Source organism: Malaya genurostris, chromosome 2, assembly GCF_030247185.1.
Source record: "Malaya genurostris strain Urasoe2022 chromosome 2, Malgen_1.1, whole genome shotgun sequence".
Taxonomy (NCBI): Eukaryota; Metazoa; Arthropoda; class Insecta; order Diptera; family Culicidae; genus Malaya; species Malaya genurostris.
Window position 1 is genome coordinate 345,128,305 of NC_080571.1, and position 21,762 is coordinate 345,150,066.

The 21,762-nt window shown below is 40.0% G+C and overlaps 1 protein-coding gene across 10 annotated transcripts in view; it reads right to left on the bottom strand.

The window, feature by feature from the left end:
* LOC131431951 (P protein) overlaps positions 1-21,762 on the bottom strand; it is a 276,436-nt gene that overhangs the window by 36,751 nt on the left and 217,923 nt on the right. For 7 of the 10 annotated variants that reach the window (XM_058597932.1, XM_058597931.1, XM_058597933.1 and 4 more), the window contains one exon: positions 12,069-12,172. In XM_058597932.1, the coding sequence (XP_058453915.1) occupies positions 12,069-12,172 (104 nt within the window). Of the gene's footprint in view, positions 1-12,068; positions 12,173-12,723; positions 13,045-21,762 lie in introns of all 10 variants that reach the window. The other 3 variants (XM_058597941.1, XM_058597940.1, XM_058597939.1) reach the window with 1 other exon arrangement.

Consider the following 21,762-nt stretch of genomic DNA (forward strand, 5'->3'; position numbering starts at 1 on the left):
TAAAAAAAAACCGCATAACTCTGAAAATTCGCATAAAAAAAACCGCATAACTCTGAAAACTCGCATAAAAAAAACCGCATAACTCTGAAACTTCGCATAAAAAAAGACCGCAGAAGGGTAAACCGCATAACTCTGAAAATTCGCATAAAAAAAAACCGCATAACTCTGAAACTTCGCATAAAAAAAAACCGCATAACTCTGAAAATTCGCATAAAAAAGTCGCGTAAAAAAACCGCATAAAAAAAGGCCGCATAAAAAAAGACCTCAGTGTATTTTCGTCACAAACTTTATAGGAAAACATTGCTTTCACAGTAGTTGTTTACTTGTAGGTTAAGCTTTGTCGGCGCCATAACCTAACCTTTTTTCGTTGACGCACAGGAAATAAGGGAACAGCGTATAAACCCTGGTGAGAGACATTGACCTTCACCGAGCAGATTGAAGCTTACTTCATTTAGAATTGGAACAAACATTTGCTCATATTGTGGCGCTCCTGGTGGACGGATTTGGATGTTCTTGGAGCCCACGTGTCGGGAATTTTGTCAGCTTCACGTATGATTTTTGACATTCCACAAATCGACTGTACTTTGTAAACAATCAACATGGAAGCCGAAAGAAGGAAAAAATTGTGCACAGTTATTTGGAAAATCCATTGTGGTCTGCATCTAGGCTAGCTAAACAGCTGAAATTGCCCAGAAATACCGTATGGCGCGTTATCAAACGGTATAAGGAAACATTGACGACGATTCGGAAGCCTCAAGCCAATCGTCGGAGTGGAACTGTCGACCGGAAACTGCGTGGTAAGACTTTGAAGACGAATAAGAGGAATCCTAATCTGTCGGCCAGTGATTTGGCCAGAAAATTCGGTGCTGCCCATAGTATCGTGAGGAGAACTCGACTCCGGGAAGGAATCAAGTCGTATCGAGCTAGCAAACAGCCAAATCGGACCATAAAACAGAATAGTGTGGTCAAAATTCGTGCTCGGAAACTATATGACCAGGTGCTGACCAAGTTCGACGGATATCTTCTGATGGACGATGAAACCTATGTCAAGGCTGACTTCGGGCAAATCCCAGGTCAAAAATTTTACTTGCCAACGGCTCGGGGGGATGTTCGAGCCAAATTTAAAATTGTTTTTGCTGATAAATTTGCAAGAAAATTTTTGATTTGGCAGGGCATTTGCAGCTGTGGCAAAAAAAAAACGAAAGTTTTATGTACAAATAAGACAATGACAACGGAACTATACCAAAAAGAGTGTCTCCAAAAACGAATTTTGCCGTTCATTCGATCCCACGACCATCCCGTAATGTTTTGGCTAGATTTGGCAAGCTGACGACCTGGTGGAATAAGATAGCTAAAACGATGGACGAAGAAGGTGTGCTCCGCCTAATGAGCCGTGTTACAGAAAAAATTCGAGAATTCCTTCGAAACCGTGACGAATAATTTTATCCGTATTTTTTCTTAAAAGTATGAAGAAAGCGCTACATTTTTATAAAAAAAGATCTTGAATTCAATAATAAATAACTGAAATACAGGCAATTGTCTTTGTTCCAAATCTATCTGAAGCAAGCTTTACAATCCTTTTAATGCATATGTTTCTTTTTAGTAGCCAATCGACTCAGCTCGACGAGATCGGAAAATGTCTGTGTGTGTGCACTTTTCGAAGATATTTTCCTCGCTAAATTTGCTCAGATATGGCTGAATCGATTTTAACAAACTCATTTCGGTTCGTTTGAAAGTTACTGTCGGGTCATTGATCAAGTTCAAAGAACAAATAGCTGTGACTTATGGTTCTGGAGATATGATGGCATAAGTGACGTAACCGACAAAACGCGTTGTTTTTTTTACCGCGCAAGTTTCTCGGAGATGACTGAACCGTATTTGAGCTAAATCGGATACGGGAAAAAGGGTGCTGCCCGGCGGTCAAGGTTTGAAAATTTTCGATCTTGAAAAGTCGCCACTTTCTGAGACGAAATTTTCCGAAATTTTTTTTTTCTAAATGAAACTAAATCTCGGCGTTTCATGCAATTCTAAGTACTTCGACATAACAAAAAAATATTCGATTTTGTAAATCTCATGGTTGTTTTTCAAGATCGAAAATTTTCAAACCTTGACCGCCGGGCAGCACCCTTTCCCCGTATCCGATTTAGCTCAAATACGGCTCAGTCATCTCTGAGAAACTTGCGCGGTAAAAAAACAACGCGTTTTGTCGGTGTAACATTCTTTACTGAGCGGAAGAATAGGTATAAAGCCAGAAGACTAGTGTTTGATGGACAGAGTAGATGTTTGGATGTAAGGTATATCGGTCGGGTGACGGCCAGGATGTCTGACTGGCGTTTTAGAGTGACTAAAACAAGGTTCACAATGGCGAAATGGTAGCGCGTACGCACGAAATGCATAAGAACGCAGGTTCGAGTCCTGTCTCTGAGCGTATCTTTTTCCAATAAATCACCTTTTCTGTTAATTTTTCATTCATTTGGCTTCTCCAATATATGTTTCCACTCAGTCATTGCAAAAAACTACCGCTTCAAACGAATTTCCTTGTCGAAAGAAACTAACGCATCGTCTAAATCGTACTTTACCGTTGCGTTGTTTTTTATGGCGGTCAAAAAGTGATTTCTTGTCAACATCAACTTTGAAAAGTAATTACGAAGATTTACGGTACTTGCTCGGAGTGATAACAATGAACATGCATACACAATTAGAGTTTGACAGAAATCCTATTGACATGTGGCTTATGTGCCGTTTTTCCAACAAAAAAAAACACATGATTCGTATCACTTATGCGAAGAAAACCGGGTACACAAATACAAACACGGAAATATACGTAAATAGGCCGAAATTTCCAATTCCACTCCATGCGCCCCCGATATTTCGGGTAGGTCTACGGTGACGGCGTGCCAATGACGTAATCGATTTCTACTATTCAACCGATTCGATCATGCTGCCCTTTGCCTTGACGCCATGCTGGGAAATTTATTATCAGCTTCCCACCGAAAACAGCGCTGGTTGTGACAGACTCACGGCAGGAAGGTTGAACAGCAGTGCAAGAATTGGAAAAAAACCCGACTCGTGTCCGGGCTACTCGATGATGGTACTCTGGAGCGGTAATGTGTTTGTTTTGATCCGCATGTCAGAATGTCGGTGGCAAGGTTGCTGGCAGATTATTTTTATCCCACGGTCGAAGGTTGGCTGGATTGAATCGATTCGTTGGAGCCGGTCGTTTGGAAGGCGTTGATAAGAGACGAGTGTGGAGAGAGAAATATACTATATATTACCCCGTATGCTATCAATCGACTGCGAAATCTGTTAAAACAGAAGGTCAAAATGGAATGTAAAGGCAAGGCTTTTTACTTCCAAGTAAACTTATTAAATGAACGAAAGCTGTTTACTAGCAGGACAACAAGAAACCGACAACTGCAGGCAAACGTCTTCACAACGATGGCAGTAGGCCGATGCGAGTATGCTATTAACCAGTAATGGTAGTGTCAACAAGTCAAACAAGTGACAAATTCTCCATGACAACCAAAGGAACTGACTCGTGAGCTAGCTTTCAATAGTTGCAACCCCATTTTATGAAGCAATCTACCACACGTTAAATGGAGCGTGCCCATAATTAATCAAGGTGACATTTGACACCCGATCTTTGGCTCCTCGTTCCTCGCCAGTCAGCGACAAAGAAAGCTACCATGCATCTCCACCGGGCTCATCTAAATATGAGTTTCATTAAGTTTAAATTGCCACCCACTTTATCAATGACAGCACACTGCAAGTGTTTCGTCGAGTCGTCGGCGAACAAGACCAGCTACTGCTGCTAATCGATAAATTAATTTCCCTTCGGAACGCAGCTTCTTCGTGCTGGTAAAAATGTGCTAGAACCATGGTCGGGTAGAGGCAAAAATAGAATTCCATTTCCAACATCCTAGTCCACCCCCGTGTGTGAGCTTTCTTTGTGTGGTGACAGTCATCGATATGATTCCACTGACACTACCATCAGCAGAGGAGTTGTATAGTAAAAATAGATGATAACATTGACATTCCCCCGCAGTATCGACCGGCTCCTGCGTACCAACCAAGTCGGTGTGATTTGTTATTGTTGAGATTATATGCGGTCGGTTGCTTACCTCGCCGTTGCTAGGAAGAAATTAGATCTTTATTTTTAGGCACAAAAATAAAACTAGTAGCATTGATTTTGGTGAGTACTACGCTTACCACGGCCTGCTACGGTGACAGGCTGTTTGACAGTAGCAGGAGTTTTGTTTCTTTTTTGAACTGAAAATCGGGTCAGTTTCAAACCTGATTCATATAGCGGGTTCGTTCACATCACCACTGTTTATTACAAATTTAAGTTGGATTCATTAAAAATTGAAACTTTCTCTGCCCCGTAATTTAAGGGCGTTACTCGTTGACAGGATTAACAAAACGAGTTTTGTCAAAAATATTTCGAAACCATGAAAAGCGTCGGCCTTTAACTGCCTCATAAATGCGCAGTACTGTTCGCTGTTAACGATTTTTCCATTTCCGCGGTGTGCATAATTTCGACGCCATAACCTTTCCGACCCATTGAGGTTCTGTTGTATGGATCTTGATTCTGGTTCCAAGAAACTAAAAATCCACCTAATTCCACATCAGTATGGCTTGGTACGCCTCCGAAATGCGCTCGCGTTCGTATATTTGGTTCGCAGTCAGCATATGAGGCTCCCTGCGGTAGTATAGTTTTTTAATGTGGAACACATTTTTGTTTTCTATATACGGGTGCAAACTAGAAACCCAAGAAAAATACACGTAGAAATGTGGTCAGGTTTTGAACAATTACAGCTCAGTCAATTTTGTATCAATTATTAATATTATGTCACCATTTGATTGGAAATATTTCTACGCATTGATTTGAATGTACATGGCCATGTATTTTTAATTGTATATCATTGAAATGTTGATGAATAGCTAGCAGTGTCCTATTTTGTCTGCAAAAAATTGCCGGCATACCGGATTTCCCTGACATAGTCGATGGTTTTGAAGGAGTAAGCATCGCTCTAATTGGTCAATCGAATCAAAACCGCAGCTGTTGGAAGCACGCGAATCTATAAATAGAAGCAAAATTATAGCTAACGTTTCAGTCCTACGTGTAGCATGCCAGAAGTAGGTTGTTGCTAGACAGCAAGACAAAAAGTGCCATAAAACGATTTGAAGCTTTAACTGGTATGCTCTGATCTTGTGTCATGCAAGATCGGATGAAATTCCATGTTATGTCGTTTCGTCTGAGAAATTAACAACTACCCCAGGGTAAATTTTGAGTGCATAAGATTAATTTCTAATTTATATAAGATGAACTCGAATGATGATGAGATAATGTTTATCGCTTCAACCAAAATCACAGAAGGATAGTAATGGTAGAGAAACGCTATAAAAATAACTGCTTGCGTACAAAACTTGAACACAAGCTTGGTGAAGAGAAGCTTAAATATCGATATCCGTTCGCAAGCATGTACAAACATATAATTGCATACATTTGGGCTATTGATGTAATTTCGTCGGCTACAAAACAAATACAAATTACGACTATTAGGTTGTTCGCAACGCTGTTTTATTTCATATGGTCTGATCTACTTTAGATCCACAACTGAAACATGTCAATCACGACGCTGAGATTTAGTTCTATTTTTCGAGTACAAATTTAAAACAGATTTAAAACTGCTCGACGAAATTGTTTCAAATTAATGAATATTTGAAACACTGTTTTAATTTTTTTTGCGTGAGCGTCTGTTACGAAATCTGAGAGACGGGATGTCAAAGCGTCGAATGACATTTCAGAAATTATCAATATAAGCGTTAAATGTTTTGCACTGAATAATACAGTTTCATTTAGAAGCACTCCAGCTCACTATGATCTGTAAAAATATTCATATCGTTTTCGAAATCATTAATTTAGTTTGTTTGTTTCTGATTTGAAACAGTGAGGTGAATAGACACAAGACCAATACATTTACAGAAATATATAGAACAGATTTTAAAGCTTTCCGATGAGATCGTCAAGCTCGAGTTTTATTTTTGACAGTTTTAAATTATACAACAGTATGTCATTTTAGAACAGATATCCATCACCGCGTTGCGAATAGCCTTAGAGTCTATATTCTGGGTTCGCGTGTTCGGTGTTGGTTCCTAATAAAGATCAATCTAAGCAGACTCTCGTGCATTGGCGGATTCAAAAGGGTGACGATTAATTGAAAATATCGATCATTAGAAATTTTGGTTGCCTTGTTCCACATCAATGGCTCGAACAACCCCAGGGGCTGATCCTTGTAGTTTTTTCATCTGCAATCTCGCCCAAAAGATTTGCTCATTTGCTCGATTGGTGGCCGCCAATACATACAAATAACTTTAGTCCAGGACTCATGGTTCCATCAACCAGCCCCGCCTCAATGCGATGTTTGCATCAAATGGATTTAAGCACATGGAAAGTAATCGACGCGCATTTAGTTTTAGTTCCAGTTTTAAAGGACAATTAATATTTTTAGATCTTGCCAATACACCAATTGTATCCATTCGATACAATTTGCATCCAATGTCATATTTCTATTCGGTTTCTGCCATGATGGCATCGCTGTGCATTGTGGCGAGACAAAAAGAAAAAAAATCTATTTAATCCACCTAGTGGTGTAATGATGCCTTTCTCATTTTGATTTTCTTCTGTATATAATAGCAGAAATTACCCGAAATACTACAATTTAAAAAAGTTTAGAAAATATTTTTGAAGATTTCTGTTGCATAATACTGCTACATTCATATACTGCATTTGAAAGTGAAGTGAGCTACATTTTATTACATTTAATTACTATCGTTAGTACTTCCGCAACAAAAAGCTGGATATCGCCATAGGGACATTCGGTTCATTGAACCATACACTAATATTACCTACCAATTTATTTACGGTTCTCTATGAAAATTTGAATTTTGAAAAAAATGTACTAGTAGTCGAACTTGAATAAAATTCAGCAGATCTTTTATGGGATTATCAATGGTTGGTTTATTTTGGTTACAGACATTCATGGTCGGCAAACTAGAGAAACTAACAAGCAAATATAAAGAGGTAGCTTATGAAACAAAATTCTTGAAACTGACAATTTTACACTAAGCACCCCACCTCCGGAAGCAGGGCTTTAAGCCAAATGAAAATTGAAATATTCTTAAGAAGTGTATCGATAAGTAGTAAGCAACATTCAAACAGTTATTACTCTGAAATGGCTTAATTTTTTGCAGCGTGTTTTGCGGTGACATGTTTGTTTACATGTCAATAACAGCTGCGCAATCGATTGGTTTCGGTACGGTTTATCGTTTCAATGATGAGTCGAATTGATCCGGAAACGCGAAAGAAAATTCTGCACACTTGGTGCTCAGAAAGTGGTGTCATGTACAACGAAATTGCAAAACGGGTGAAAGAGCACCACACCAGTGTCAAAAATATTATCGAGAAGTCCGGTAAGACCCTTTCTATGAAGGATTTGCCCCGATCCGGTAGGAAAACGGGTCCCAGCCAGCCAGGCCAGGACTTCAAAGTGGTTGAGTACATCAGAAAAAACCCATCGGCGTCGACGCGGAATTTGGCCAAGTAGTTCAACACTAGCATCGGGATGATTTAACGGATCAAAGTTCGGAACTCCCTGAATACGTGCAAGAAACAGAAGGTGCCGAAAAAGTCCCTGGTACAGCAATTTCAGGCCAAAACAAGAGCGCGAAAACTGTATAACCGGATTCTACAGAATAAAGACGAATGCATCCTGATAGACGACGAAACCTACGCCAAAGAAGACTCTCGAGCGCTTCCCGGATCGCAATATTATACAAAATCGGTGTACCAAAACCTGGACGACACTGACACCACGGTGGCGATGGAAAAGTTTGGGCAGAAGGTGTTGGTCTGGCAAGCAATTTGTACCTGTGGTTTGCGGTCGTCGATTTTCTTCACGAAGGGCACAATTAACGCCAAGGTGTACGAGGAAGAATGTTTGAAGAAGAGAATGCTGCCACTGTACAGAAAGCATAAGGCTCCTCCTCTCTTCTGGCCGGATTTGGCTTCAGCCCACTACGCCAACTCCGTTCTACAGTGGTTGTCAAAAAATAATGTCAACTTTGCTGTAATGACAGCTTGCCAAATCTGGCCAAAACATTACGGGATGGTCGTGGGATCGAATGGACGGCAAAATTCGTTTTTGGAGACACTCTTTTTGGTATAGTTCCGATGTCATTGTCTTATTTGTAACGAAAACTTTCGTTTTTTTGCCACAGCTGCAAATGCCCTGCCAAATCAATTTTTTTTTCAAATTTGTCGGCAAAAACAAATTTAAATTTGGCTGAAACATCCCACCTCGCCGTTGGCAAGTAAAATTTTGGACCTGGGATTTGCCCGAAGTCAGCCTTGACATAGGTTTCATCGTCCATCAGAAGACACCCGTCGAACTTGGTCAGTACCTGGTCATATAGTTTCCGAGCATGAGTTTTAACCACACTACTCTGTTTTATGGTCCGATTTGGCGGTTTGCTAGCTCGATACGACTTGATTCATCCTGGAGTCGAGTTCTCCTCACGGTACTATGGGCAGCACCGAATTTTCTGGCCAAATCACGGTCCGACAGATTAGGATTCTTCTTATTCGTCTTCAAAATCTTACCACGCAATTTCCGGTCGACAGTTCCACTCCGACGATTGGCTTGAGACTTCCGAATCGTCATCAATGTTTCCTTATACCGTTTGATAACACTCCATACGGTATTTCTGGGCAATTTCAGCTGTTTAGCTAGCCTAGATGCAGACCACAATGGATTTTCCAAATAAATGTGCACAATTTTTTCCCTTCTTTCGGCTTTCATGTTGATTGTTTACAAAGTATAGTCGATTTGCGGAATGTCAAAAATCATACGTGAAGCTGACAAAATTCCTGACACGTGGGCGCCAAGAACTTCCAAATCCGTCCACCAGGAGCGCCACAATATGAGCTTTACCTCTTGTGTCTTAGATGCCTAAATGCAGATTCAAAAGTGATTATTGAACTGAAAAGAATTTCCGATTCGTATAGAAAATAAATAAACACTTTAAGTAAATTATGACATATTAGGATTTGTGACGATGCGATACATTTTTAGAATTCACTGCAAAGATCATTCGTGAATAGCATGAAAATGAGTGGTCCAAGTTGGCTCCCTTGTTTGGACTCGTGAAGGAACGCTCCTATAATGCACACTCATACTATGGTTTAATTTATATTTTTCAAGATAGTTCATGAAAAGTTTGCCATGACAATCCAAGAAAACCGACGTCCGACCTGTCCGATTGAGATCAAGGTTTCGTTAACAATTACCAACCTACAAAAAAAATTCTAACCAAATCTGCATCAGCATAGCCAAACATGTTTCCGAAGTGCACTCGCATTCGCCTTTTTACTCCAGCGTATGTATCCGCGGCATCCAGTGAACATCTTTTTCATCTGCAGAATCTTACTAAAGGGGCACACTTTTGAAAAATCATTTATTTTTTCTTTGTATTTTCCTATAGTGAAACATTTCAAGAATATTCTGTGAAATTGGAACGAAACTCAGGGTTTTTATCTTTGCTTATCTGATACTGCGAAGAAGTAAGAGCTCTGCGCGCAGGCCTAAGATTTCTGCTTCGATTGACTTTACAAAACATTCTCGTAAATGTTGCATTATAATAAAATACAAAAGAAAAAAGTACGATTTTTTGAAAATGTGAGAGCCTACGGGCTCCCTAGAGTAATAAATTGTTTCCTTCGATTTTATAGACAAAAAACTTTAAACGCGTTTTCTCGAAAACAGGTTTTGAAAGTCCGTGTCCATCGTCATTCAAAAACTACTGCACCAATTTTGTTCAAATTTTGCACACACTTTCTACATATAAAAAACCAGACCCCAACGTTTTCCTTTTTGTTGTTTGTTACTTCGGGGTGGTTTTACAGCTTCAAAATGGCGGATTTTTTCGTGAAAAATCGTAGTTTTGACTAAAAACTACCACCAAAATTTCAATCAAATTTTAAAAAATCAAGCAGAAACGTGGTGGTCTAGAAAAACATCAACTCTATCTATGCTGCTTTGATTTGTTAACTTCTGATTAGTCTGCGCTGAGATACAGTGGACACCGCAAATCATGATTTTTAAGAAGAGCTCTTATAAAAACCTCTTTACTGACTTATTTCTCAATATTCGGCGCATCGGAATCCATAAAAGCACTAGACTCATAATCTCGTATCATAACTTTTGTTTGGGTTTCTTCGCATTTTTACCTCCCAAACAAGGTCAAAATTTTTTATTAAGTCTTAAAATATGTATAAAAAATAAACGAATAAATAGTATGTTTTTTACAATCTATAAAGGTGTCCGATTTCGGGAGCCCCTCCTCTGGGTACGTGCCTGATCAAAAGTATTTAAGAAAAAATTAAACTTTTCCGTCTGAGCTTCATATTAGTATTAGATTGCAGTGACGATATAAAGGTTTTATAATCAACGGACGAATCACAATTAAAAAAATATATTTTTGGGCAGATATTTGATGATGAACACTGAAATACATTTATATTATATTTAACTTTTAACCAATTTTAACTTATACTCAAGCAAGTTGTGGCATCATAAAACTTGAATTTCGGTAGTAAATGTAACTTGTGGATAACGTTCCTGCCAAAAGTAGAGACTTTACACATGCTTATTCTAGCTTTTCTGCTCCGTGTCCATACGGCAAGCAGTAAATATCAAATTCGAAAGTAGCATTAACTACATGTTCGAACTTTTTCATTTTCACTTTCAAACTATATAAGTGTATGGAATCATAATTCAATTGTTGTTGATAGAAGAAAAACTATTAAATTTCGTCGTTGAAAATTCTTGTGAGCATCGGTGAGACTTACGAAAACATGAAATTGATACCATTTTACAACCAAAACCTATTGGAATGACATCTTTTAACATAATTGTATTGCAGAAATTTCATTTTATTAGCGAATACAGACAAATACAGATATTTTATACGAAGCAATACAGATTTTCTATGAAAATATCTGGCATCTCTGTGTTAAGTATTCAATCAGTTGTTGCTTTTTTTTGTCTTTTTCTAGTGTTGACGACTTCATATTGGTCAGTGTTTGCAATTTTGTTTGTTTCGATTGAACTGTTCTATGTTGTTTTTCAACAAATTTCAAACTCATTTTCGTCTCAATTATTTGAATTTCACAAATGTGATTCTATAATCGGAAAGAAGAAAAGTGAGAACAAAATAAAACCATCCTACTCCCCGCAACCGGCCTGTTTTACGATCGAATCAGATCGTCTACGACCTCAATCAGCGGCGGTGACCATGAATCACCGTGCGTCTCCACCGTCGCTAGTCGTCGGTTATGTATTTATTTTTGGAACCGTAAGAAAAACAGTGACAATCGCCAGCGCAGCAGCAGCAGCGAGGCGTGACAATCAAAGCAACCGCTCGTCACAGCAAAGGTAGCCCTCGGTAGCAGTTTTATTCCGGTAAATGGAAAAGTAAACAGCAAACAAATTTGTTCGTATTTTCAAGCTAATCATCCATCAACTCCAGTTTCCAGTTTTGGGGGGATGGACGGCTTCGCTCGCTTCCATCGGACCCGCCCGAGACGGACTCTGAAAAAGACTGCTGCAGATGGCGGCGCAAACGGAGAAACGATTATCGCGAATGATTTTATGCAAATAGTGAGCATGAAACATTTCCGCTTATTATCGCATTTACCGGCAAACGAGATGCGCCGATGTAAGTTGTACAAACACACACACTTGTATATTTAAGCCAGTGAATGGAATTGATTCGTCAACTTACGTAAATTGTGGCGGAATTGATAAATCACCGTTTTAATGAATGTATTAATCAGTTACGATGATTTGTTTTTTTTCTATGATACGTGGTTATGAAGTTGATAAAATTTGACAGTAAAAAAAAACCTGCTTACTAGATCGAAAAACATTTCTGAATCAATACGAACCGGATGGAAGCGCATGGTACACGGTAAAATAAGAATAATCAACACAATGTGCACTACTTACCATGCAACCGCTCGTGCTCCTGCCGGAATGAGGCTAGGCTCGGGTCCTGCCGGATGGCCGCCGGTAGTGTGCGCCATATCTCCAGTGATGCCTCCGTCACCTGACTGAGAGAGATAATAGAGAAGTTAGGGGTGAGCGTTTGTTTCGGGGTTCCTTTCTGCGAGTCTTTCTTCTCCTCGTCTTCATTGAATTTGAGCAGCTTGAACACAACATTCTTGTGCTTGCCTTTGGCGGACATGGTGTGCGTGAGGGGGCGGATTTTGTATCGATTACCAATTATGATCGGAAAACATGTGGTGGAAATATGCGAGTTACAGTGTTGCCTTCCGATTTTAAACGTTGCTGCACTGACTGAGTATTGTTGCGGGTAATACTGAATTGGTAGATTTCTTAAATTCAATGAAAATGTCGGTTTCGAAACACTTGACTGTTTGTTCGTTTATTGGTTAGTTTGTTGTTTCACACAAGCAAAAAAAATCACAGTTAGTTATCACAGGTTTCATGCAACGTAGAAGAAAATAGTGTAACTGTAAATAGAGATAGTAGAGAAAAAAAGGTTGCGTCAACTTGTCTCGAGGCACATGCTCTGCCAAATTTCATTCAAACAAACGGGTTGCGGGTGTTAGATTTATGATTGCTTTTCTCTGTTCTTCACCTCTGGTCCATACTCTTGGTTTGTTCGCAATTTTGAATGAGATTTGCAAGGCACTGGAACCGATAGTTGTCAGGAACAGGACAGAAAACGAAATATCACCCAAAACACTGAGTACACTTTCAAAATACTACTACTACGAAGTTTTGCTTTTGTTTAGATCTGCACACTGGTAGTATTTCTTCCGAAAAATAGCATCAATTCGTGGCCGCGCACTACAGGTTCACTCCGGTTCGAACAGGACTGTTCGCATAAAATCTGTTTCGAGCTCTTGCTGCGAGATGAGGATTGTGGTGTTTTTTTTATTTAGCTACTAGTAAGGACCTGTTGAAACGAAATTTAGAGGTGGACCCAACTAGCCTTTGGTTTGAGTTTACCACGATTTTTGTGTGAAAAATACTGATTCAGAAATAAGAGGTGTTGTAGATTTCGAGTCGAAGAGTCGAAGAATCGAAGAGTCGAAGAGTCGAAGAGTCGAAGAGTCGAAGAGTCGAAGAGTCGAAGGGTCAAAGAATCGAAGAGTCGAAGAGTTGAATAGTTGAAGAGTCGAAGAGTCGAAGAGTCGAAGAGTCGAAGAGTCGAAGAGTCGAAGAGTCGAAGAGTCGAAGAGTCGAAGAGTCGAAGAGTCGAAGAGTCGAAGAGTCGAAGAGTCGAAGAGTCAAAGAATCGAAGAGTCGAAGAGTTGAATAGTTGAAGAGTCAAAAAGTTGAAGAGTTGAAGAGTCGAAGAGTCGAAGAGTCGCAGAACTGAAGAGCTGAAGAGCTGAAAAGCTGAAGAGTTGAAGAGTTGAAAAGTTGAAGAGTTGAAGAGTTGAAGAGTTGAAGAGTTGAAAAGTTGAAAAGTTGAAGAGTCGAAGAGTCGAAGAGTCGAAGAGTCGAAGAGTCGAAGAATCGAAGAATCGAAGAATCGAATAATCAAAGAATCGAAGAGTCGAAGAGTCGAAGAGTCGAAGAGTCGAAGAGCCGAAGAGTCGAAGAGTCGAAGAGTCGAAGAGTCGAAGAGTCGAAGAGTCGAAGAGTCGAAGAGTCGAAGAGTCAAAGAATCGAAGAGTCGAAGAGTTGAATAGTTGAAGAGTCAAAAAGTTGAAGAGTTGAAGAGTCGAAGAGCTCAAGAGCTGAAGAGCTGAAGAGTTGAAGAGTTGAAAAGTTGAAGAGTCGAAGAGTTGAAAAGTTGAAGAGTCATTAAGTTGAAGAGTTGAAGAGTAGAAGAGTCGAAGAGTCGAAGAACTGAAGAGCTGAAGAGCTGAAGAGTTGAAGAGTCGAAGGTCGGAGAATCGAAGAATCGAAGAGTCGAAGAGTCGAAGAGTCGAAGAGTCGAAGAGTCGAAGAGTCGAAGAGTCGAAGAGTCGAAGAGTCGAAGAGTCGAAGAGTCGAAGAGTCGAAGAGTCGAAGAGTCGAAGAGTCGAAGAGTCGAAGAGTCGAAGAGTCGAAGAGTCGAAGAGTCGAAGAGTCGAAGAGTCGAAGAGTCGAAGAATCGAAGAATCGAAGAATCGAATAATCAAAGAATCGAAGAGTCGAAGAGTCGAAGAGTCGAAGAGTCGAAGAGTCGAAGAGTCGAAGAGTCGAAGAGTCGAAGAGTCGAAGAGTCGAAGAGTCGAAGAGTCGAAGAGTCGAAGAGTCGAAGAGTCGAAGAGTCGAAGAGTCGAAGAGTCGAAGAGTCGAAGAGTCGAAGAGTCGAAGAGTCGAAGAGTCGAAGAGTCGAAGAGTCGAAGAGTCGAAGAGTCGAAGAGTCGAAGAGTCGAAGAGTCGAAGAGTCAAAGAATCGAAGAGTCGAAGAGTTGAATAGTTGAAGAGTCAAAAAGTTGAAGAGTTGAAGAGTCGAAGAGTCGAAGAGTCGCAGAACTGAAGAGCTGAAGAGCTGAAAAGCTGAAGAGTTGAAGAGTTGAAAAGTTGAAGAGTCATTAAGTTGAAGAGTTGAAGAGTAGAAGAGTCGAAGAGTCGAAGAACTGAAGAGCTGAAGAGCTGAAGAGCTGAAGAGTTGAAGAGTCGAAGGTCGGAGAATCGAAGAATCGAAGAGTCGAAGAGTCGAAGAGTCGAAGAGTCGAAGAGTCGAAGAGTCGAAGAGTCGAAGAGTCGAAGAGTCGAAGAGTCGAAGAGTCGAAGAGTCGAAGAGTCGAAGAGTCGAAGAGTCGAAGAGTCAAAGAGTCGAAGAGTCGAAGAGTCAAAGAATCGAAGAGTCGAAGAGTTGAATAGTTGAAGAGTCAAAAAGTTGAAGAGTCGAAGAGTCGAAGAGTCGAAGAGTCGAAGAGTCGAAGAGTCGAAGAGTCGAAGAGTCGAAGAGTCGAAGAGTCGAAGAGTCGAAGAGTCGAAGAGTCGAAGAGTCGAAGAGTCGAAGAGTCGAAGAGTCGAAGAGTCGAAGAGTCGAAGAGTCGAAGAGTCGAAGAGTCGAAGAGTCGAAGAGTCAAAGAGTCGAAGAGTTGAATAGTTGAAAAGTCAAAAAGTTGAAGAGTTGAAGAGTCGAAGAGTCGAAGAGTCAAAGAATCGAAGAGTCGAAGAGTTGAATAGTTGAAGAGTCAAAAAGTTGAATAGTTGAAGAGTCGAAGAGTCGAAGAGTCGAAGAGTCGAAGAGTCGAAGAGTCGAAGAGTCGAAGGGTCGAAGAGTCGAAGAATCGAAGAATCGAAGAATCGAAGAGTCGAAGAGTCGAAGAGTTGAAGAGTTGAAGAGTTGAAGAGTCGAAGAGTCGAAGAGTCGAAGAGACGAAGAGTCGAAGAGACGAAGAGTCGAAGATTCGAAGAATCGAAGAGTTGAAGAGTTGAAGAGTTGAAGAGTCAAACGAGTCAAACGAGTCAAACGAGTCAAACGAGTCAAACGAGTCAAACGAGTCAAACGAGTCAAACGAGTCAAACGAGTCAAACGAGTCAAACGAGTCAAACGAGTCAAACGAGTCAAACGAGTCAAACGAGTCAAACGAGTCAAACGAGTCAAACGAGTCAAACGAGTCAAACGAGTCAAACGAGTCAAACGAGTCAAACGAGCCAAACAAGTCAAACGAGTCAAACGAAGTCGAAGAGTCGAAGAGTCGAAGAGTCGAAGAGTCAAAGAATCGAAGAGTCGAAGAGTTGAATAGTTGAAGAGTCAAAAAGTTGAATAGTTGAAGAGTCGAAGAGTCGAAGAGCTGAAGAGCTGAAGAGCTGAACAGTCGAAGAGTCGAAGAGTCGAAGAGTCGAAGAGTCGAAGAGTCGAAGAGTCGAAGAATCGAAGAGTCGAAGAGTCGAAGAGTCGAAGAGTTGAAGAGTCGAAGAGTCGAAGAGTCGAAGAGTCGAAGAGTCGAAGAGTCGAAGAGTCGAAGAGTCGAAGAGTCGAAGAGTCGAAGAGTCGAAGAGTCGAAGAGTCGAAGAGTCGAAGAGTCGAAGAGTCGAAGAGTCGAAGAGTCGAAGAGTCGAAGAGTCGAAGAGTCGAAGAGTCGAAGAGTCGAAGAGTCGAAGAGTCGAAGAGTCGAAGAGTCGAAGAGTCGAAGAGTCGAAGAGTCAAAGAATCGAAGAGTCGAAGAGTTGAATAGTTGAAGAGTCAAAAAGTTGAAGAGTTGAAGAGTCGAAGAGTCGAAGAGTCGCAGAACTGAAGAGCTGAAGAGCTGAAAAGCTGAAGAGTTGAAGAGTTGAAAAGTTGAAGAGTCATTAAGTTGAAGAGTTGAAGAGTAGAAGAGTCGAAGAGTCGAAGAACTGAAGAGCTGAAGAGCTGAAGAGCTGAAGAGTTGAAGAGTCGAAGGTCGGAGAATCGAAGAATCGAAGAGTCGAAGAGTCGAAGAGTCGAAGAGTCGAAGAGTCGAAGAGTCGAAGAGTCGAAGAGTCGAAGAGTCGAAGAGTCGAAGAGTCGAAGAGTCGAAGAGTCGAAGAGTCGAAGAGTCGAAGAGTCGAAGAGTCGAAGAGTCAAAGAGTCGAAGAGTCGAAGAGTCAAAGAATCGAAGAGTCGAAGAGTTGAATAGTTGAAGAGTCAAAAAGTTGAAGAGTCGAAGAGTCGAAGAGTCGAAGAGTCGAAGAGTCGAAGAGTCGAAGAGTCGAAGAGTCGAAGAGTCGAAGAGTCGAAGAGTCGAAGAGTCGAAGAGTCGAAGAGTCGAAGAGTCGAAGAGTCGAAGAGTCGAAGAGTCGAAGAGTCGAAGAGTCGAAGAGTCGAAGAGTCAAAGAGTCGAAGAGTTGAATAGTTGAAAAGTCAAAAAGTTGAAGAGTTGAAGAGTCGAAGAGTCGAAGAGTCAAAGAATCGAAGAGTCGAAGAGTTGAATAGTTGAAGAGTCAAAAAGTTGAATAGTTGAAGAGTCGAAGAGTCGAAGAGTCGAAGAGTCGAAGAGTCGAAGAGTCGAAGAGTCGAAGAGTCGAAGAGTCGAAGAGTCGAAGAATCGAAGAATCGAAGAATCGAAGAATCGAAGAGTCGAAGAGTCGAAGAGTTGAAGAGTTGAAGAGTTGAAGAGTCGAAGAGTCGAAGAGTCGAAGAGACGAAGAGTCGAAGAGACGAAGAGTCGAAGAGTCGAAGAATCGAAGAGTTGAAGAGTTGAAGAGTTGAAGAGTCAAACGAGTCAAACGAGTCAAACGAGTCAAACGAGTCAAACGAGTCAAACGAGTCAAACGAGTCAAACGAGTCAAACGAGTCAAACGAGTCAAACGAGTCAAACGAGTCAAACGAGTCAAACGAGTCAAACGAGTCAAACGAGTCAAACGAGTCAAACGAGTCAAACGAGCCAAACAAGTCAAACGAGTCAAACGAAGTCGAAGAGTCGAAGAGTCGAAGAGTCGAAGAGTCAAAGAATCGAAGAGTCGAAGAGTTGAATAGTTGAAGAGTCAAAAAGTTGAATAGTTGAAGAGTCGAAGAGTCAAAGAGCTGAAGAGCTGAAGAGCTGAACAGTCGAAGAGTCGAAGAGTCGAAGAGTCGAAGAGTCGAAGAGTCGAAGAGTCGAAGAATCGAAGAGTCGAAGAGTCGAAGAGTCGAAGAGTCGAAGAGTCGAAGAGTCGAAGAGTCGAAGAGTCGAAGAGTCGAAGAGTTGAAGAGACGAAGAGTCGAAGAGTCGAAGAATCGAAGAGTTGAAGAGTTGAAGAGTTGAAGAGTTGAAGAGTTGAAGAGTCAAACGAGTCAAACGAGTCAAACGAGTCGAACGAGTCGAACGAGTCGAACGAGTCGAACGAGTCGAACGAGTCGAACGAGTCGAACGAGTCGAACGAGTCGAACGAGTCAAACGAGTCGAACGAGTCAAACGAGTCGAACGAGTCGAACGAGTCAAAGAGTCAAACGAGTCAAACGAATCCAAGAGTCGAAGAGTTTCAAAAATTTCAAAAGCGCACTCTAATAATTTATTCTGAATTTCTTCTAAATTTGCATCTCTTTCGAAAAAAAACCTTAAAGTGCATCGGAAAACACACTTCCCAACTGGTTTTAAATCAAACAACCGTTCTTTTTCTGCGTCACCACGAGCCAAACAACGGTGGACCGACCACTTTGGTGTCACGTGGAATGGCGCCTCGTCGGAGTTACACCCCCGTCCACGGTCACCCTCACAGATGATAATGCAATGAACGGCCGGAATCCCAACGGCAATCAACGCCAATTTTTCCTTCCATTGAGCATTATTTCGACTGGATATGGTTCCTTTGTGCTCTCGTTCGGAGACGAGCCTTTTTCAAAGTGTATTTTTTTTCAATTCGTGTGGAATTATTATTAGCTTCGTGCTATTCAGCAAATATTTATTGTCAGCGTCAATTCCGGCACGTTTCTGTGGCACTAGGTATACGAATGCGCATCACTATTGTCATTTAGTGCGGGCGAAAAATTTGCATAGAACCGCTCTGGGATGGAACAGCAAATGCGTCATTTGCTAACAGACCAGGCAAATAATCAGACGGGTAAAATATCGATAAAGCAGTAATGGAATCAACGGCGTTACTTCTTCACTATGATAGTCCTACGTTAATTTGACACGCGCAATGATTTTGTTTGTATTCGTGGCCTACTGTGAGCCCGACGAAATTATAGTCAAAATACACTCTCCAGTGAATTGTCACTCACGTAGGGGCCACCTTTGGGCAGAACTAGTATCAGATTGACTGATGAGTGGCGATAAACCAGCATAAACATATGAATGAATTTTTTCAGCACTCCCCAGCTCGACAGGCGGAATCAAACATAAACCAAGCCAGTAGTATTTGCTGTTATCATTGCTTGTGGCGACGATCCGGAAAGGCTATCGTAATGATAACGCACTTTCGTGGAACCGGTCAAGTTAGAGGAAACTGAGCGCACTAATAATTTCACAAGTGGGATTTTGCTTTAGCGGACGTGACCTGCTGTTTCAACACACTTAACAGCCGAAACTTAAGTGTCCAGGATGTGCTTTGATCCTACCGACACTAAGATTCCTTCCAGTTCCAGGAATACGACAATCTATAACGGTATTGTTATGGTAAAGTTAAAAAAATTAAACTTTCTTTAATGAAAATATTTTCAGCCAAAGGCTGGTTCGTCTCTGATTGATTCGAAGAATATCATGACATACTGCGTATTCGATTCAATTGTTGAGACTTTGCTTGAATCATCTCGTTGCCATGGTTTTGTTTTCTACATTATCTACTGTTAAAAGTTCGTAAAAATTAGGGTGATGGAAAAGTTGTTCGCCGATCTTTTCTTCGGAATCTATGTTTCAAAAGTATCCAGCGTACACGAGATAAAAATGTATTTGTGTTTGTCAGAATCGAATACACATTACATTTCCGCATCGGAATGTAGTATCAATACTTTGTTTTGTGTTGATCATTGAAACAACGTGAGAAAAATGCTTTGCTGTTAGTCACAAGCCTGTTTAAAAAAAAACTACAGCTCGTTTGCGAGAAGTTGCCAAACTAGTTCCAGAGCAATTTGCATGCTTTTATTTTCAATTATTTACTCGAAGGGAACGGGTCTTAGCGTGATAGGAAAGATGATCGCCTTCCACACAGTCTAGGACTGTGTCAAATTTCAAATCCCGAAGACATTACGCAATTTTCAGTGATTCTGATTTTTGAATGTTTGACATATCGAGTTTTAAAATCATTAGTTGTAATAGTTTAGATTTATGCAATCAATTTAGACGATCAGACTGTACAAATGAAATCATGTTCAGTCCTTTTCGTGAAAATTTAGTGCATAGGAAAAGCGTCGAAAAATGGGCATCCTCTTAAATTTTACAATCTCGTCGAGCAGAGTCGAATGATAAAATTCGATTGATTTCTCCAAAAATTCTTACGAACAGTAACGAAATTACATGTATTGGAGTCAAGAAGTTTTTTTCAGATTAGTTGATTTTTTTCAACGACTGTAAGACAATTCAGAGACGACAAAAAGATGACAGAACGACGAAAACATGATAATTGAAAAACGACCAAAAAAACTACAGGAAATCGAGTGAAAGACGACAGGAAAATCGATTGAGAGACTAAATAAACGACTTAACCCCGACTTCAATTAATATTAAATAGATGTTGTTCAACGTCCATAAGTACATGAAATCGTTTCATAGAATGCCATAACTAACTATTTATTTTACTATTCTGATAATTAAAGCAGTTAAAGCAATAAATTTAATTACGATATAATAAACCCAACTCTTCTTTTATTTATTTCTAAGAATTATAGGGAAACATATTTCCCATGAAATTACCCTGCTCTGTTTATCTGATTATCTGTTTATCTCTTAATTTACATCCCCAATAGCTAAAATAAGGCTTGTACAGACATATTTCGTCCTGCACATCTTATGGTCGTGAAAGGGTTAATGATAACTGAAGGATGACCAGAAGACAACTGAAAGAAGACTGAACAACAACTGAAATGAACTGAAAGACGACTGAAAAACAATTAAAAGAGGCTTTACGTTTAAAAAATTACGGAAGAACGACTGAAAGAATGACTAGATGTCGAGATTAAGACTACTAAAAACGATTAAGTATCAATTCAAAGATGACTAAAAGACTAAATAATACTGACAGAGGGCTAAATGAAGGAGCATTGAAAAATAATTAAAAACAACCGAATAACAACTGAGTTTGTGATTTTAATGATAAACCGTAATTCGATTAAAACGACGGACAAAAAAAAAACAATTGAAAACCTACTGAAAAACAAATGAAAGATATTTAAAAAAATCGATAGAAAAACGATTGAGAGACTAATGAAAAGATACTGAAAGATGGATTAAAGATAACTAGAGACAACAGCAATATGGCTGAAAGATGGCTAAAGGACGATTAAAAGACAACTGAAAAGAAACGACCGAAAGGTGATTCAGAAACGACTGAAATACGATTGAAGGAGGATTTGCGGTAAAAATGAGGGAAGGACGATAGAAAAAGGACTGAAAGAATGACTAGAATGACTAACAAAAGATGACTAAAAACGATTAAAAATCGATTCAAAAATAACTGAACGAAAATACTGGAAAAGGGCTGAATGCGAATGAAGGAGCATTCAAAGATAACTAAAAATGACTGAACGACGACTAAAACGACTGAAAAACGATAATTTAAAACATTTTAGTGAAAGATATTTAAAAAATCGATAGAAAAACGATTGAGAGACTGAAAGACGGATGAAAAATGACTGGAAGACTGCTAGATTGCGACTGAACGACAACTGAAAAAAGACGACTGAATGACGATTAAAACACAACTGAAAGATGGTTAAAAAACGACTGAAAGGTGATTGGAAAATTATTTAAAAAACGACTGAAGGATTATTGGAAGACAACTGGAAAACAACTGACGGAGGGTTGAAGGACGGCTGGAAACGACCGAAGGAGATGGCTAGAACACGACTGAAAGGCGACTGAAAAATAACTAGAAGAAAGCTAAAAGATGACTGAAAGACCACTGAGGTTGTGAACCATTTCGCGGTTAATTTTAACTTTTGGTTAAAATCTGACACTTGAGTGGTTATTTTGTGTCGAGTAGTTAAATTTAACAAAAACTGCGGCCCATTTCACAGTTTGACGGATGCAAAGTTATTTGCGTTTATTTTGCACTGGAAATAATTTTGACTAAAGAATTGATATTAGAATATTCTTTGCAAGATTTTTTTTAGTGTCGGAAA